The 20,351-nt window shown below is 38.9% G+C and overlaps 1 protein-coding gene across 1 annotated transcript in view; it reads left to right on the plus strand.

Moving 5' to 3' along the window:
• dlgap2a (discs, large (Drosophila) homolog-associated protein 2a) overlaps positions 1–20,351 on the plus strand; it is a 662,701-nt gene that overhangs the window by 584,685 nt on the left and 57,665 nt on the right. The window contains exon 6 of the mRNA XM_051925462.1: positions 2,114–2,170. Within this exon, the coding sequence (XP_051781422.1) occupies positions 2,114–2,170 (57 nt within the window). The remainder of the gene's footprint in view (positions 1–2,113; positions 2,171–20,351) is intronic.

Consider the following 20,351-nt stretch of genomic DNA (forward strand, 5'->3'; position numbering starts at 1 on the left):
TGACTTGGTTTGGAAAAAAGGTCTAAAAGCTAGATGATGTGATGATCTCAAACAAGATAGATAGATAGATAGATAGATAGATAGATAGATAGATAGATAGATAGATAGATAGATAGATAGATAGATAGATAGATAGATAGATAGATAGATAGATAGATAGATAGATAGATACTTTATTAATCCCAAGGGGAAATTCACATACTCCAGCAGCAGCATACGGATATTAAATTAAAGAGTGATAACAATGCAGGTATACAGACAGACAATAACTCTGTATAATTTTAACGTTTACCCCCCCGGGTGGAATTGAAGAGTCGCATAGTGTGGGGGAGGAACGATCTCCTTAATCTGTCAGTGAAGCAGGACAGTGACAGCAGTCTGTCGCTGAAGCTGCTCCTCTGTCTGGAGATGATACTGTTCAGTGGATGCAGTGGATTCTCCATTATTGACAGGAGCCTGTTCAGTGCCCGTCGCTCTGCCACGGATGTCAAACTGTCCAGCTCCGTGCCTACAATAGAGCCTGCCTTCCCCACCATATGCTAACATATGCACTCATATGCTAACTCCTGAAGACACAATGAATAGCAACTATAGATTATTTTAGCTACCACCCAACTCCTTATACAGTACTTTTCACTCTTCCAACTCCATCTTATAATACCCAGACTATCCTGGTATTTTGTAGGGTTGCAGCTGTAATTTTGTTTTATACATTCTCTCTGTTTGCATTTCAGAAAGACGTGTTTTGCAAAACATATTCTCAGTATTTGCTAAATACTTTGTAAGTTTGTGTAAGTACAAGCTAAATCTATGTGTAAAGAAAGAAATGTGGGAAAAATTATATTTGCATAATCATTTAAAGTATAAACCAAACTTGTATAATAATTATTGATTATGTTTACTGAGCACTTGCACGGTTGTTCTGCCAAAAGAATACACTGCAGGGTTCATGGTGCATTTCCACTACGAAACAGATACCAACACTTAACACTTTAAAACATCAATTCTGACTAGTCCCTCTATATTTTTTGTTTTTTTACAATTTTTTGTTTCTTCTCTAATCATCTTTGACCCACTGTATTGCAAGATATTCATAAAACATTATATTTCATTTTTTTTTGTTTTGTTTACTTTTTCAAGAAGGTTCAGTGGTTGTTTTTATTGTGGAATATATCACCCAGATCATCTTAACTGTTTAAAATACATATCTCCATTGTTTTACAGCCATTACTTAATTTTTTTTATGCTAATACAAAAACATTAGGAACATAAAGCAAGAAAGATGTATACACAGCCAACTCTCTGTAAACTTTGCTTTGAATACTCTGTTATAAGGAAAAATGGTCGGCTCATTTGGCAACTACAGTACAAGGAAATGAATAACACTTCAAACAGTCATTGTTTTCATTTCCAGTTTAAGGTTATAGTTTTGCAGCTCAGTTTTTAATTTTTCTGAAAATCAAAGGGCACTTTGTCTTTTCACATCTACACAGAAAAAAAAATCACAATTTACAAAATTTTATTAGATGTATGAGAACGGAGATGGTATATGAAGAAATTCAACATACTATTTTTCTTAAAGTTGATCAAAGGAACACACAATTGCACTTAACTTGTAATGGAGCACAAGCTTACAAATCTGGCCCCTTTTTAATTAGCACCTAGTAGCAAGTCTCATATGTTAACGTTATATTAGGTAAGAAATTATTTACAACAAATTAATTTTTGTTAATCTGTGAGTGAGAAAGTATAGGGTAATGGGTGATAAATCTTGAAATGTGGTACAAAAAGATGCATGTATGAATATTTAAATTCTGGAGAACGCTTAATTTTAGTCACATTACAATAAAAAATTAGGAGCCAATTGTTTTAATTAGTATGTTCAGTATGTTGTGTTTCTATAATAGTATAATTTTAAAATACCGCCCAGAACACTGAACATGCATTTGCTTGCTTAATCCTTGATCAAACACCTCTGTCTCTGGGTTATTGTGCCTGTTTGTTTGTTAAAGCTCTTTTTGTTAATATTCTTGTAAAAGTGATATGTACTGTATATATTATATGTCAATTTGTTAAAGTTTTAGATTCTAATAGAAAATTACTAATTTTTCAGGGATCCAGTTTCGCCTTCCATCTGCTGTCAATCTGGATCGAACACCACTGTCTACAGGTAATGTATTAAAAAGAAATATTTGTCAGAAGGAATATGCATTGCAACTTGTACCTTTGACATGTACTGTGTGTAGATAGACACCAATTTTTGAAGAGCATGTTTCCAATTACAACTAAGTACTAAGAATCCTATGTTGAAATAGCAGCATCTACCTCAATTTAACTCTGTCTTACACTGCCATTGTCTATCTAATTCTGATAACTGACACATAATTAGTAAAACTGAAAAAATGTAAGTAAATAAATGTTTTCTAGAAACAACAATAAAATTATGCTCACAAAGTGATAATTGATCATGCTTTAGTTTTTATGGTTAAGGATATATTCTGAGCATTGACATTAATGTATATAATATGTGAAAAACCTCTCTTAAATTCCATACATAGGGAATGCAGAACTCATTTATTACTTTTTAAAAGGTTAAAGATGGCTGAATTTGTACTTGTGTTTTATATTCATTTGAATTATACATCTTTTACTATAGTCATAAAGTTCATTATGGATTGGCCTACTCTCACACCCTGAACCTAACACACACACACTCTATCCCCTTAAACATTTATTATGGGTGATGCCTGCATAGCCAATCATTCTTCAATACTCCATAAAGAGACTCAGTAGCTTCAGCATAAGTAAACACGTAACATAGACATTACATGGCTGAAACACCTTGGTCCCTGAGAATAACTTGGACACATGATGGGTAATACCTGTATGCCATGGTTCATGTCATATACCAACAAACAATGTGTTACTCCCAACTGTGCTGTTATCTGTTGAATGTGTCCCTTCTAACCTTTGAGAAAGAAAGTGGCAATCTCCCTACATCCAGAGCTGTGTATCTACAATATTATTTCAGTCACTCAAGATATTCAAAGTGTAAAAATTTAAAAGCAAGGCAGTATTTGTTAAAAGCAGAATAATAGCAAATTAATTAAATGAAAGAAATGACAGAAAAATGTGTATAATAGTAAAATGTTTATCTAAAGCCATTAATTTCAAAGTCAAAAAACTTACTATTAGCAAATATTTGTGTCGGTGGAGAAGTGTTGTCTTGAGCAGCATTTTAGATTCAGGAGTTGGACTAATGCATGGATGGCGTCTTCAACATCCAAGTTCATGGAGTCTCTTTGATAGCATAAAGTCCCTCTCTATCAGTCTCAGACAGGCCATTGTTTATGCCAAATAACCACATAATGTTCTGGACCTCAAGATGTTACATCTGTTATGTATTTTTTTACATATAGTTCCCCACTTCCACTTTTTCTAGCTTGTCTATCATATTTTTAGCCAAATTTTCATTTGTGTGGGTTCATTGTTTCTTTCTGCCTTCATCACACCCCTTATCTCCTACTTATTCTAGTTTAAATGTTTGCACATTTCTCTGAAGACCCATGCCATTAGAGTGTTTATCCCTTTCTCTTGTAGCTGTTGTTAGTCTTATCAGGAAAGAAGTGGTTTTGGTGAATTTTTTTCCTGTGGCTCTGAAAAGTAAAGCCTTCTTGTTTGCACTATGCTTTTGTCAATGCATTGTGATCAAATACTAATTTCTGCTTCTGTAGTTTTTTCCAAATGCTGAAAGGGTTTCAGAGAAAATAACAAATTTGGATTTGGTCTTTAGTTTGTTCCCAAGTTTCTTGATTTTTATTTTTGCAAGGAATATGCACCAACCTTTCTAATATTGTTTTTTCCAACTTGAGGATCTTCACTGGCCCTTACCAGCAGCCAGTCAACGCATTGGGTAATGTGGGAAACATTTGCTCTTGATAAGCACCACACTGTTGTTGGCACACAGTTTCTACTGCATATTGATATTTCAGAAGATGGAATATCCAGCAGCTAATATCTTATTTTTCTGCCCTACCTTCATTTAAACTTATCTATCTTTCATGTTTTTGAAGTAAAATACACCTGTTTGTTATTTCAGTCTTTTTGTCGAAGGAATACTGTAGTATCTTATTCATCCTTTAAGAACTTGAGCCCAAGCTTGATCTGTAAGAGTCTGTATCTTGTTTCTGTTCTCATTAACCTGGATTAGAATTTCAGAAGTTGTTCAGTTTACTGAGTCTATAGCCTTGTATAGATTTCTTACTTTCAGGAGCTGCTTTTCAAGTCCATAAATCTTTGCAGTGAGGTATGCAATTTTCACACAGTTTCCACATTTGTACTCCACCTCAATACGGTCTTGGATGAACATCCATAGATTACATCTACTGCATTTATTGGGCTTGAGAACCATGATTGTATATTCTTTTTTTATAGAGCCTTCTCTAATCTTTTATGTTCATATTTTCTTTTTGTGGGATTGAGCAGGGTCAGATGTTTGAGTATTACCACTAAACCTTAACAACAGTAACTCACAATCTTAATTTTTCTCCTAAAACTGCTGTACAAAAATGTGCTGACATTATTTACCAAAATTGAGCTGTCTTCATGGTGTTGCAGCTATGTAAATAATATGATATTGCTGCATCCTGGAGATGATTTAAAGGAGGAGATGATATTTAACTTATTTGGTGATGAATAAATAAAGAATGTCATTACTGGTGAATTGATTAAATAAATACACATTTAAATTCACACCTTCTTTATACAGTATACTAACAGTCGGAAATTGCTCAGTGAGGGGAGGATTACTGTATATAAATGACTTGACATCTGAAGCCTACCTGAGTTCTCACTCTATCTTTTGTCCTGTAATAAACCCCACCATATTCAATGCTATGCAGCTACAGTTGGTGAGGATTACTGGACATGAGAAAGGTCTTACGTCAGACTGTGTCTATATCAGTTCCTGCCTCATCCCACATCCTGCAGCAAGGGATAGTTGTTCAGCTTTGCTGCTTTTTGGATTCAGCAGTAGTTTAGGCTATTGGTCTGTTTTTTTTAGATATGAAATAGCATAGATAATACATTCTTTCAAGCTTCTCTAATGCTTCTTCACTAGTGTTAGAGCTCTGAAGCTATTTCCAATTTTCAGACAATTAGCTCTACCTGACCATTTTGTAACAGAAGGAAACAACCTTAAACGTGCTAATGAAGAGGTAATTCCAATGCTTTCTTCTTACTAAAGACATAAGCAAATTCAACATAGACTTGTGGGCTAGTACAGTAGACTAGTGCTTGGTTTTTGACAATTGGCAATATACAGTAACTAAGGGAATACTTTGCCCCCCAAGATTCTTACTCAATTTTTGGGTTTGTCTCATTTTAGCCAAGGAAACCCTAGAATCACCTTAGGGCAAACTGTCATTTGAAATGGTACCGTAAGGTGATTGATAAAACAATACCATATGAGACTCCTATCAGTTGTTTTAATATTTGTCTTATATTTAATAGGGTTCGAATGTAGAGATTGCTGGTACACCAAGACACGACTTAAAAAAAACAGCTCTAGAGTCAACCTAGAGATGAATAGCAATTTTATTTTCAGTTTGTACTGAAATTGTAAGACGGTTTGGCTCTCAAGATTCAAGACAACTAGTCCCTGAACCTTGAGGCAAGAGTTTTTTTTTAAGTGACCTGATAATTCACAGTGAAAGTACAACCCCTCTTGTATAGTTCAGTTAAACTAATCACCTCCAATAACTTTTCAGACTTATTGATTTTTCACTTGGAGCTTTGGTAAGTATATCCTAGTTGTCTATTTCTCTTGATTATTTTCTGATACTATAGTACTCGTATTTGGCAGCCAGACTGTTTACTTCCTCAAATATTCCTCCCTAGTTGTGGCCAGCCATATTATTTTAAGTTCTGTGATAAATGGTGTGTGGCATTGTGCAGGCTTTTAAAATAAATAATAATGTCCCAACAGAGAGCAGGCTTAGAACGAGTGCAGGCGTGTGCATGACAGCGCTGCTCCAGGGTAGTTTGCAGTGCTTGGTTGATCACGAATTCATGTGCAAATGCGAATGAATTAGTCAGGGGCCTCATTTACACTCTGAAGTGGGCGGAGGAACCTGTATGGCAGAAAGGCATGAGAGATAAGAAGAACAGAATAGGAAAGATGGAGGTTAAAGGGGAGAGAGAGACAGAGTATGAATGCGGTGGGATGGGTAGACGCCAGGGAGAGGAGAGGAGGCAGGCAGCCAGGAGGAGAGCCCCTAGGAGGTAAATAGAGCCAATGCTCCAGGGGACTGAAGAGAGCCGCTCCAACTGACTTTTTTTTTTTTTTTCCTTCTTTGGTGTAAGCTGGAGTAACCCCATGCTTGTAGTCCTCTAGCGCATAAGCCCAGTAAGTGGCAGTGGGAGATAAAGTAGTGAGGCATGGGGTGGCGCATTCCTGGAAGCCTCAGGTGACAGCAGTGACCCGAGCCTGTGATGAAATGTTGGCTGTACCTGTCGGAAGGATGTCTCCTCTAGCTGCTGGACCCCATCTGGAGTAAACAGAGATGTCAGTTTTTAGAAAGGATGCAGCGGAGACTAGGATTTTCCAAACAATTTCTTGCCTTGTGATTTTAACCAAGTTTTTAATTGATATTTATTTATTGGATTGTTTTAACCTCCACCTTCAAGATGGATTTTTGCGGATTATTTATTGAAAGTTGGAATCACTCCACTTTGCAGCTTTGGGTTTTTGAACCCATGACTGCTTTTTTTAATTAATTCCAATAAAAGCACTGAACAGTTTTTGCACTAACCCCTTGCTAGGGCACTATCATTAATTCCATCCTGGGTTCAATGTTTTAAAATTGCATATTTATTGTTTCATCATATTTGCAAATGCTTTTTTTCAGGAGCTTCAAATACAGTAGGAAAATATTTAAAGAAATTGTCTAGGGTCTCACAGCAGGATTATTTGATTTGTAAACTGAAGTCACCCATTACAGAGGATTCCCTAGTACAAGTGAAATAATTAATGTTTTAGATTTTCCAATACCAACCCTTCTGAGCAGTTACTCAAAAATTATTTTTGATTGATTGAACTAAGGCTTTTTTCTTAGTGCTATAAATGCTGGAGTTGTGGTAGCTGTAGCTGATTCTACAGTATATTATGTTGCAATGCCACAAGTTTAACTGCACGCCAATCACAGTATTGGTCAATTCAGAAACTGTCACCTTGCAGGTTGTGGACTTCACCACAACTTAAAACATTTAGCCTCTGAATTGTCATGTAATTGTTTTTTCCTGCTCTACATTAATATAATAACCTTAAAGATTTTTCTTGACATAGTATTTTTATTAAATCAAGTGACAGGGATTAAACAATGATGGGGCCAATGCAAACAAACACATGCAGTGGTGGAACCTATTGGGAATTACATGCTCAAAATGTCAATAAAGTTACATCACCAAAATAATGGTAAAAATATTTTAAAAAATAAATAATAAACAGCAGCTGAGCAATACTCCTGTAAACCAAACATTTAGTTTTCAGTTTCTCTAGAGTGCTGTAGAGTATATTGTTCTTTGATTTATATCACATTTTTGGAATTGTCATTTAACCTTTTTGCGTGTTTTTTTTATATACTGGAAGAAACCTGGAGTACCTAGTGAAAATCTATGCACACATGAATTGGATCAGGAGTTTAAAACTTCTTTGAGGTGGTAATGCCCACTGATTTGTAATTATGCCACCCATTTACAGTTCATTTTTCTTTTATTTTATAGTAATAGATATTTGAAGAATATATTTGAATTTGTTTTATCTGTACTATTTGAGGAAAATGGTCATGAGAAAAGTGTAGCTGTAACATTTTTCATAACATGCAGTATCCATATACTTTATAAATCTACTATCAGTAATAATATGCATGGAAGAAATTAACTGTTTTGTTGAGAGAATGGCAAGCCTTTTTACTAAAAAAAACACCAATGAAAGTGTGGATTCTAAATGGCTAATGTAACTGCTATTTTCTATTAATTTGAACCCAAGTAAGCAAGCCCACAGCAGGACCTGAAGCTATATATCTCAGGCAAAATAGCAATTTTACACACATTGATTCCATTAACGTCAAAACATGTCCCTCGTTTGTAAAAGGTGAAATTGTTTACAAGCTTATAGTGTATGTCTGTGAGAAAGTCAGTTAAATGACTTCATCAATAAAAGATGATAATAGCAACCAAAGCTTGCTTAGGGAGGTTGATCACAGAGTTGCAAAATGCAACTAAGCTTGCTGCACTGTACAAAGACTGCCTGCCTCAAGTTTAAGATTTTCATTTTTCTTCCCCTTATGATGCATTTACTATGTATGTTTAACCTCGGATATGTTTAGGAGTAATTTATATGCTTATCCATACTAAATACACTATATGATAAGTCTTAGAAGGAAAACAAAGTAAGAAAATAAAATATGATTTACCTCTTAAATACAAGTTCATAGACTAAAGTGAAATAGAGGTTAGTGTATCATTCAAGCCTAATTTTCATACAAGTGTTGTTAAAGAAGCACATAAGCTGTAAAATGTTTAACGTAAAAATAGAAAAATAAGGGATGAAAGTGTTGACTGATGTACAATAAAATTTAAAAAGTCAAAAAAATTAAAACTGCAATAGCTCAGGAATCACATCATCCTTAAAATTACATTTTTGTCCCAAGCTTTACCAAATAAGACTTTACTCCACATCATAGGAATAACAAATGGTGAATATGGTAAAATTGAGTCAAACGTGTGATTTCATGTGAGTGAAAACACATCGTCATTATCATTTTTAGTCATATTCTGATGAGACTTGAATTAGCAACATAAAGAGCTAGGCAAACTTTTCAGAAACTTTTAAAGCACCTCCTGGGGAGTTCCCTGATGCTTCATTATGTCTTGTGTCTGCCCCGGGACAACTATTAGCGGGCTGAGCCCTGTACATTTCCCATGTTTGGAGTTAAGGGGACAATGTAACTACATTCTAAAAAACAAATCTCCTGGCCCCTCTTCAGCCGATGTCCCATTACTTGACTTCTAGCTGTAGGTTATGTCATTTTTGCTGACTGTAGCTGCTTTTCTTGCAAGGGAAACATGTCAGTTTAAATGACTGAGAATCACTACCTGTGTCATATTTTGACTGTGGACCAACTTTGCACCTTTTTCTGACTTCCAATATTGTGCTGTCAAATAGAGTTGGTTCTATAAGAAGGTTTAGTTATGGTGCGTTCAGCTGCTATCACTCCTCTTTTTTATTCTTTTTTTCCATTCTGACATGGTACATAAAACACACAATATCAGACTAATGAGATACTGTTCTGTTTGTGAGGTCCAGAACATTATTATTCCTCACCATTGCATTTTATGTATTGTACCTCTAGATAATCATTCATTGATTGCTAGCACTCATGCAAAAAGAGCCCACCTCTTCAAGTAAAGATAAAATCAAACTTGTTTGATTGTTTTGGAGCGAGGGGTGAACTAGTTGGAGTCAGTTGTTGGCTATGTCACATTATGTGACCATTTCATGTAACCACGTCACAAACTTATTATGTAAATGAAGGCCACAACTGAAAATTACTGAAAAGGTTTCATATTGTGACATAACCTTTAGTTCAGAGAAGAATCAGTTCTCTTACCAAGTCCCACCTGTATGGCTGAGCTCTTCATCCTGTCACATAGAGTAAGCCCAACAACCCTGTACAGAAACCTCATTTTGACACTCACTCTCAGTCTTTCAATTACTACCCAGAGCGCATGACTATAAATAAGGAAGGGGAAATAGGAGTACAAGTAAATCAAAATTACCACTATTTGCTATTATACAAACTCTTGCTGATATGTTTGGTATTTTATATAACTAAACAGGTTTGCTTTTTTTGCTCATTCATCTTGTTAAGATGTATTATTATAATGAAAGAAAGTATGCATTGTGTTCAGTAGAAAGGGTAGCATGTCTTTTCTGATAATCTGAGAAAATAGTCAATCACGAACAAACATTTTTGCCAAGTTGTGAAAATTATGATGCCTCTGGCATTGCATACAAATATCTGATGAAATTAAAAACATAGAAATAAAGTATGCCCCAGTAGTTGCACTCTATACAACTGTGTTTGATCTTATTCAGGAAAAGATCCCAGTCGCCCCACAGGAGAAAGACTTTCCCAGACTAAGGTCATAAACCTTATGAAACCATTTCTGGACAAAGGCAGAACCGTAACAACAGTTGTGTGGAGTGTGACAGGAGCTTCCACATGCAGCTGAAGTCATTTGCTTCCTGAAGTAGCATCGCACATGTACTTTGTCAGCATGCCCGTGTCGATCAAACACAGCAAGCTCTGCAGTGACTTGTGACTTTACGCTGTAAGAAGATAAGTAAATAAATTAAGATAATCAACATTCGAGGTGGCTTTTATATGAGAAACATATACAACTTTTTCATGTAAAGACCACCATAAAAAAATAATCGCAAACAAGACTTTTCACGATACCTTGGTGAGCTCTGTAAGCCCTACTGTTTCGTTGAAAGACATATGTGGGGCAGACTGACTGGCAGGATGATGCCCGACCTCTTGGTGCCATCTTTCACCTTTACGTCTGGTGCAGCTGCATCATTCTTATATGTGAGTGAACGTTTCTTGCAGGGAGGGCTCCTGTTCTCTTTCTCCAATGTAGAACCTTCATCCTCATCTGAGTTCACCTCTGTTATAGTACATCTTTATTTGAAAACAGCAGTGTCAGATCGGGGGGAGCGTGAACGTGACTAAGAGAATAAAAATTAATTTAAAAAAAAAAAAAAGCTAACCTTTACAAGTACCATACATTTACACCGGCTGTTACAGACTCAAATCAAATGGTAATTCTGTAGTGCGTCTGGATTCGATCCCGTGACCTCTTGATTATGAGTCAGCAGTTATCACTGTGCCACCCAAGCAATTGTATCAGTGTCGTACCCTAACCCGATTTCTTTTTCATCGGTTATATTCTTGAATAAAAGCACACTTGTTTTGTTATACAAGTACCTTTTGTGAAAGTGCTTATTTGATATTTGGACTTCAGTCTTCACACATTATACACTCCATGTCAAAATTTTGTTGTTAGTACTATAACATGAAAAAAGTTTCTATTTTAGGTATTTGTTCAACATTTCCTGTGTTTCTTGCATTTCCTGTCATCCTACATTTACATAGATCATTGTAGATATGGAACACACAAGAAATACATGTGTTCCAAATAACGATATATTATTTACCCTATGCAGCTCCAGGCACCTCACACACAGATAAACAAGACTTTAGCTGGGAGAACTTTTTGCCCAAGTTGAGCTCTGATGGTGGGATGGATGGGATAGCTGGCTGCTTGCTGCTTGTGTTGATCGACACATTTACAAAACAAAACACACTGATGGAGAGATGTGAAGGAATTTAAGGTGGCCTGGGATTATGAGTTTTTTGATAGGCTTCAGGGATTCTAGTGTTAATATTGTCTATGCCCCCTCTTTAGCATCAATGATGGCATGCAGCCTTTTGTGATAATTGTGGACGAGCCCCTTGATTTTTTCAGGTGGTGGTGGTCCATTCTTCTTCTTGGCAAAAAGCCTTCAGGTCCCATAAATTCTTGAGTTGTCTTGCATGCACTGCACGTTTGAGATCTCCCCAAAGTGACTTGATGAATGATGGCCACTCCAGCACCTTCACTTTTGTCTGCTGTAGCCACCTGTCAAGTTGGCCTTGTGTTTTGGATCATTGTCATGTTAGAAGATCCAAGTGCATCCCATGGGCAGCTTCTGGACTGATGAATGAAAGATGTCCTCTAATATTTTCTGGTAACATGCTGCATTCATCTTGTCATTAATTTTCACTAAGTTACTTGACCCACCTCCATGCTTCACAGTGGGGATGGCATACTTTTCATTATGGGCCTTGTTGCACCCTCTCCGAACATAGTGTTTATGGTTATGAGCATAAAGTTCAATTTTGGTCTCATCACTCCAAAGGAGTTTATTCCAGAAGCTTTGAGGCTTGTCTAGATACTGTTTGTCATATTGTAAGTGGGCTGTTTTGTGGTGTTGGCACAGTAGAGGTTTTTTTCTTGTAACTCAATCATGCAGCCCTTTTTTGTTTGCAGAGAAGCCTGTATCTCAGCTGAAGTGGCTTGTGGGTTTTTCTTGGCAGCTCAACAAATGATCCTGGCAGTTGTGGCTGAAATTTCAGTTGGTCTACCTGACTGTGACCTGGTAATAACAGAACCCCTGACCTTCCACTTTTTTTATCAGAGTTTGAACACTCCCAACAGACATTTGCAGATCTTTTTATATGCTTTTACTGATTTATAAAAAATCAACAACCTTTTATTGCAGGCCTTTTGACAGTTCTTTTGCTTTCCGCATGGCTTAGTATCCAGCAAAGTCAGTGCAGCTCTGCATGAATTTAAATTGACTATTTATACACAGACTGTGATTACAATCAAAGAAGCTATAGGTGTGGGCACTCTCCCTTAATTGCCCTTCATTTGAACCTGTGTCAACTTGTGTGTATGTTATCAGCCCCAACATTCAAGGGTATGTACACTTTTGATCAGGTCCATTTGTGTGATCACTTATCATTATGATTTAAGAAGGGCACACACGATTATGTGGTAATAAATTACATTGTCTGCACACACTCCCTAATTAAAAGGAAAGCTTTCTGCATTACTTATACTTTACAAACAATGGCCAACATTTCACAAATTCTACCAGGGTATGTAAACTTACAAACATGACTGTATTTAGCAGATGTTTTACACAAGACTGGTTCATGCACTAATGCAGTGGTTGGACTTGCCTCCAAGTACCTCATGTTCCTGTACTTGAACATGTGTCCCTAACACTGTTAATTTTTTTTTCCTCATTTGTATTATCCATCCATCCATTATCCATCCCACTATATCCTAACTACAGGGTCACAATGGTCTGCTGGAGCCAATCCCAGCCAACACAGGGCACAAGGCAGGAAACAAACCCCGTACAGGGCGCCAGCCCACCGCAGTTATTTGTATTAAATAAATTTATTTATGAACACATAGATGTTATTCTCATGGGCTTAGAATTCTAAGTAAATTTTTTTATATACTTGTTCTGGGACTGGAACACAAACAGCTTACGGTACTTGTTCTGGGTCACGCTGTGAATGAGTGATAGTGACCAAAAAAAATTAACCATTTGGTCATATATTCTTGTCTATCATTTGTGTACAATAGTCATCTTTTAATCCTTTATGGAAATCTTGTGCCTTTTAAAATGTTGTTCTGTTTAATTTTACATGACTTATATACATGGCCACTTAATGAAATCACTCTTTTGGATATAGCAACTTTCAAATTAGGCAATAGGTACTTTCATAATCATTGCTGGAATAAAATGATGTATTGATATAAAAAGAAAAGTTATATAAACATGAGTAGAGAAATCAGCTTCATGATAAAATATGATAATGAGAAAGTCTTTGTGTAGTTAGTGTGGTTGTGTGGCAGTTAGAGATACTCTGTCACAAATTCTACACATAGTCTGCATTTTCTTTTCTTTTACTTTGTCATCTTAACATCTAACATGTATCTCAAGGATGTGAGTATCAGGATTGCTGGTGATTTTAAATTGGCTCATTATGAGTAAGTGTGGTTGTGTGTGTGTGAAAATATTCTGATAAACTAAATTGTCATTCACATTTGATTTTTATCTTAAACCCTGATGCTGATGGGATGGGCTCAAGCAAGCCCATATTGGAAAAAGTGGGACAAGAAAATGGCTGGATGAGTTTTGGTAATGGCAGTGTAGAATCTCACAATATAATAAATCTCAGAATTTTTTTTCGAGGGATTTACCAATTTACATCTTCCTTTTTTCATAGTGACTCATCATGAAAGTTACTATGTATTAAGATGGATTGATGTTTTATTTGATTTTTTTCTTGTTTCAATTTTACAGAAAAGGTTGAGAAGTCATTTCACTTTTGACTAAAAGGTCACATAGTGATTGTGTTCTGGGTATAGAATGATTGCTACCAAATGTCATAGTAAACCTTCATAATGCAATTTTTGCACATAAAATGTCATGTGCAGCCATTCTTCTTGACAGATAGTTGGCCAAATGTATTTACATAGCTATTAATTAGTTTGAATTTATCTGAAATATACAGAGATTTTCATTATTCTTTTATTTTAATTTGCAAAGTAAGCAAATGAAATCTTTGTTTCGTGGTTAAGAAATTCAATAACGTCTTATGTATTTCTAAATCAAAGATGCTTACTTATAGATATTGTTTCTCTATGGAATAGAGTACAAAATTAAATTGTACAGTAGTATTTGTTGGACTGCTCATTCTTCCTAGGCTTTGTTCTAAAGACCTAAAACATTCTTTTTAAATTCTTTAATTTTAAAGCATTTCAGATTATATTCCCTTTTTCATTAAATGCAGTTTCTTGTTTGGCAGAAATCATGTTTCAGTGTTCCTGATACTATTTGTTTTATTTCTTAATCCTGTTATGATTAGCCTGCCAGAGGATATTCTGCATCTACTGTAGTACTTAGCACACTGGCTCTGTCCTAATTGTCCATTCAGATATTATTCTGTGCTGGGAATGAACATATATTGGTTAGAGATGGAATACTTTTGAAAAATGTGTAAAACAACTTCTAATAGTAAGATTAATAAAATATAACACATTTTAACAATTATATATCTACCATCTTCTATATTTTTATACTGTCTTTCTAAATTTTTAGGAGCTATTGCAGTTTATAATTTATGGCATTTTAGACAAATATTAACTGGTTTAGGGAGACTAAAAATGCACGGATAAGAAGTATTTATGCCTGTATCCTAGATCTTCATTTTTAGATTGGTAATTTTAAATTCATTCAATGTAAAATAGACTTTAGTGTACCAACATATTGGATAGGAGATCAACATGTTAGAAACAAAACAGGAAGGAAAACAGGATATATTTCAGCTTTAAAGTTTTTAATGTGTCAAATTTTGAATTCTCAGTAAACTGTAAATTAATTTTGAAGTCCGTCTGGATAACATCCATCCATCCATTCTCAAACCTACTTGATATAGTTCAGGCTTGTGGGGTACCTGAGTCCAGCATTAGAACCAACCCTGGATAGAAGTTAATTGCTGAGCTCTCTCACACACCCGCCTAGACTTATTTGCACCTGTTCAGTTAACAGCTAAATTAACATGTACATCTTTAGGGTGTGTGAGAAAAACAGAGTAACTACAGAAAGCCAACATGAACACAGGAAGAACGTGAAGATATTTTACAGTTGTTTTTGCAAAGACGGAAATACTGTATGGAATACACTGCACATTTCATGTCACATTAGGGCCCCTGTGGAAATCAGCTTCTGTCCAACGAGCTGGCAAATGGCAACTGGAAGATAAAGAAGAATAAAAATAGAATGTAGATTGTTCAGTTTTTAGAAGAATATTAGGGCAGTAGGAACTATCAGAGATGGTTGAGAATGATCTGATATCCATCCATCCATCCATCCTCTTCCGCTTATCCGAGGTCGGATCGCGGGGGCAGCAGCTTGAGCAGAGATACCCAGACTTCTCTCTCCCCGGCCACTTCTTCTAGCTCTTCCGGGAGAATCCCGAGGCGTTCCCAGGCCAGCCGGAGACATAGTCCCTCCAGCGTGTCCTGGGTCTTCCCCGGGGGATCCTCCCGGTTGGACGTGCCCGGAACATCTCACCAGGGAGGTGTCCAGGAGGCATCCTGATCAGATGCCCGAGCCACCTCATCTGACTCCTCTCGATGCGGAGGAGCAGCGGCTCTACTCTGAGCTCCTCCCAGATGACTGAGCTTCTCACCCTATCTTTAAGGGAGAGCCCAGACACCCTGCAGAGGAAACTCATTTCAGCCACTTGTATTCGCGATCTCGTTCTTTCGGTCACTACCCATAGCTCATGACCATAGGTGAGGGTAGGAACATAGATCGACTGGTAAATTGAGAGCTTTGCCTTACGACTCAGCTCCTTTTTCACCACGACAGACCGATGCAGAGCCTGCATCACTGCGGATGCTGCACCGATCCGCCTGTCGATCTCATGCTCCATTCTTCCCTCACTCGTGAACAAGACCCGGAGATACTTGAACTCCTCCACTTGAGGCAGGATCTCGCTCCCAACCCTGAGAGGGCACTCTACCCTTTTCCGGCTGAGGACCATGGTCTCTGATTTGGAGGTGCTGATTCCCATCCCAGCCGCTTCACACTCAGCTGTGAACCGATCCAGAGAGAGCTGAAGATCACGGCCTGATGAAGCAAACAGGACAACATCATCTGCAAAAAGCAGTGACCCAATCCTGAGTCAACCAAACCAGGACCCCCTCAACACCCTGGCTGCGCCTTGAAATTCTGTCCATAAAACTTATGAACAGAATCGGTGACAAAGGGCAGCCCTGGCGGAGTCCAACTCTCACTGGAAACGGGTTTGACTTACTGCCGGCAATTCGGACCAAGCTCTGACTCCGGTTGTACAGGGACCGAACAGCCCTTATCAGGGGGTCCGGTACCCCATACTCCCGGAGCACCCCCCACAGGATTCCCCGAGGGACACGGTCGAACGCCTTTTCCAAGTCCACAAAACACGTGTAGACTGGTTGGGCGAATTCCCATGCACCAGGGAGAGCTGGTCCACTGTTCTGTGACCAGGACGAAAACCACACTGATCCTCCTGAATCCGAGGTTCGACTATCCAACGGACCCTCCTCTCCAGAATCCCCGAATAGACTTTTCCAGGGAGGCTGAGGAGTGTGATCCCTCTGTAGTTGGAACACACACTCCGGGTCCCCCTTCTTAAAGAGGGGGACCACCACCCCGGTCTGCCAATCCAGAGGCACTGTCCCTGATGTCCATGCGATGTTGCAGAGACGTGTCAACCAAGACAGCCGTACAACATCCAGAGCCTTGAGGAAATCCGGGCGTATCTCATCCACCCCCGGGGCCCTGCCACCAAGGAGTTTTTTGACCACCTCGGTGACCTCAGTCCCAGAGATGGGGGAGCCCACCTCTGAGTCCCCAGGCTCTGCTTCCTCATTGGAAGGCATGTTAGTGGGATTAAGGAGGTCTTTGAAGTACTCCCGCCACCAACCCACAACGTCCTGAGTCGAGGTCAGCAGCGCACCATCCCCACCATATACAGTGTTGACACTGCACTGCTTCCCCCACCTGAGACACCGGACGGTGGACCAGAATCTCCTCGAAGCCGTCCGAAAGTCGTTCTCCATGGCCTCCCCAAACTCCTCTCATGCTCGAGTTTTTGCCTCAGCAACCACCGAAGCCGCATTCCGCTTGGCCTGCCGGTACCTATTAGCTGCCTCCAGAGTCCCACAGGACAAAAAGGAACCTGTAGGACTCCTTCTTCAGCTTGACGGCATCCCTCACCGCCGGTGTCCACCAACGGGTTCGGGGATTGCCGCCACGACAGGCACCGACCACCTTACAGCCACTGCTCCGGTCAGCCGCCTCAACAATAGAGGCATGGAACATGGCCCATTCGGACTCAATGTCCCCCACCTCCCTCGGGACGTGGTCGAAGTTCTGCCGGAGGTGGGAGTTGAAGCTGCTTCTGACAGGGGGCTCTGCCAGACGTTCCCAGCAGACCCTCACAACACGTTTGGGCCTACCAGGCCTGACCGGCATCCTCCCCCACCATCGAAGCCAACTCACCACCAGGTGGTGATCAGTTGACAGCTCCGCCCCTCTCTTCACCCGAGTGTCCAAGACATGTGGTCGCAAGTCCAACGACACAACCACAAAGTCGATCATCGAACTGAGGCCTAGGGTATCCTGGTGCCAAGTGCACATATGAACACCCCTATGCTTGAACATGGTGTTTGTTATGGACAATCCGTGACGAGCACAGAAGTCCAATAACAAAACACTGCTCGGGTTCAGATCGGGGGGGCCATTCCTCCCAATCACGCCCTTCCAGATCTCACTGTCATTGCCCACGTGAGCATTGAAGTCTCCCAGCAGTACGAGGGAGTCCCCAGAAGGTATGCCCTCTAGCACCCCCTCCAGGGACTCCAAAAAGGGTGGGTACTCCGAACTGCTGTTCGGTGCATACGCACAAACAACAGTTAGGACCCGTCCCCCTACCCAAAGGCGGAGGGAGGCTACCCTCTCATCCGGGGTAAACCCCAATGTACAGGCTCCAAGTCGGGGGGCAATAAGTATGCCCACACCTGTTCGGCGCCTCTCACTGGGGGCAACTCCAGAGTGGTACAGAGTCCAGCCCCTCTCAAGGAGATTGGTTCCAGAGTCCAAGCTGTGCATCGAGGTGAGCCCGACTATATCTAGCCGGAACCTCTCAACGTCGCGCACCAGCTCAGGCTCCTTCCCCTTTAGAGAGGTGACATTCCACATCCCATGAGCCAGCTTCTGTAGCCGAGGACCGGACCACCAAGGTCCCCGCTTTTGGCCACCACCCAACTCACACTGCACCTGACCTCCTTGGTCCCTCCTGTAGGTGGTGAGCCCATGGGAAGGGGGACCCACATTGCCTCTTCGGGCTGTGCCCGGCCGAGCCCCATGGGTGCAAGCCCGGCCACCAGGTGCTCGCCATCGAGCCCCACCTCCAGGCCTGGCTCCAGAGGGGGGCCCTGGTGACACGCGTCCGGGCGAGGGAAAACGCCGTCCAGATTTTTTTATTCATCATAAGAGGTTATGTTGAACTGCACTTAGTCTCATCCCTCATCTAGGACCAGTTTGCTTGGGTGGCCCTACCAGGGGCATAAAGCCCCAGACAACAGAGCTCCTAGGATCATTGGAACACGCAAACCCCTCCACCACGATAAGGTGGCGGTTCGAGGAGGGGGATCTGATATCCCCTGGATGTAAAACCCCTAATGTTCTTCACAAGCAATTCCTTACCAAAAATAAACGAAAGCCAAGTAAGAAGGAATGAAGTGACTGTTTTCTGTCAGAAATAGCCAAATACTCAAGCCAAGTTAGGAGAAGAAGTAGTTTAAAAGATGAGAAATGATCGAGTTGGTGGTGAAAGGAAAGCAACTGACTTCCAAATAATTGTATATCATGCATATTTATATATAGGTCTGTAAGGTCAGTTAGTTGCGTTATAATGTGACTGTCTTCTTAAAAATGTTGTAATTAGTGTTACTTTTAAAATGTATTACTGATTAAAAATCATTGAGTGAGTTCAAGGCCCAGTGAAACACAGTATACATCAAGAGCTGAAATGTTTTAGCCTGAGGTCTTCATTTGAATCAGCATTTCAATTTGTAAGGAGAATAAGAAATGTATATACATGCAGGTAGAATTATGCTTCAAAAAAACGGAATAAAATTGGAAGATGGGAGAGCACAAATTATAGACTAATCTTAATCAATGGTTTTCATTTAAAATACTGAACTATTATAGATACGATTCACTGACCAACATTTAAGCCTTTAGTCAGTATTATAAAGAATTATTAAATCTACTAACCTTCTTAGCCCAGTCAACCTGGTCTTTTGCTCTCTGCAGATTCTGATTATTTTCATTATTTTTCCACTAATTATTAATATATTGTTCATGTCTTTTTATTTTGTTATATTGAACTGATTTATAAAGTAATGTAATACTTAAACCTATACAGCTCACAGTAATCCAGGAATTAAGACGGATGGCATATACCTATTTCTCATCCCATTATACGTGTAAACATCTAGAAACACTACTGAAACTGAATAGAATAATAATTTACTAATTAGAGTGATTAATCAATTTCATACATCCAGTTGCAGTGATTATGTCAGTTTATTATCCAAAATGTATACTTCACACCATTTACATACCATCTGGTGTTTACAGTATGTGTAAAACAGATCATACTGATTGTGGAATATTAAGTAGAATGATGCACAGACAGTCTTTCAATATTTAAGAATGATCTTAAAATGTTTTTTTGTGACTTGGACAGAAGTGAACTATAAGAACTATCTGATATCTAATGTGATATAATCTGTCTTATCATTCGTGTTGCTTCTTTTGTAACCAAACAACCAAATTGAAGTTAGTTAGTTTTCTAAGTAAGTTTTCTAAGTAAGTCTTCTACTCTGCCTGCATTGAAATCTTTGAATCTCCTCAAGTCACATAAAATGTTTGCAATATACAGTTTCTCTTTTTGTATATGTGCCCACTCATTTCTGTGTGGTAATTTTGTGCAGTCTAAAAAGCTACATTAAAAACCATAAATAGCCATACTTTTGATGTATATGCCCTTAGGCTGGGAAACTCTCTAGCAAAGTAATAACAGAAACAGTAAAATTAT

This window comes from Erpetoichthys calabaricus, chromosome 3, assembly GCF_900747795.2.
Source record: "Erpetoichthys calabaricus chromosome 3, fErpCal1.3, whole genome shotgun sequence".
Classification (NCBI taxonomy): Eukaryota; Metazoa; Chordata; class Cladistia; order Polypteriformes; family Polypteridae; genus Erpetoichthys; species Erpetoichthys calabaricus.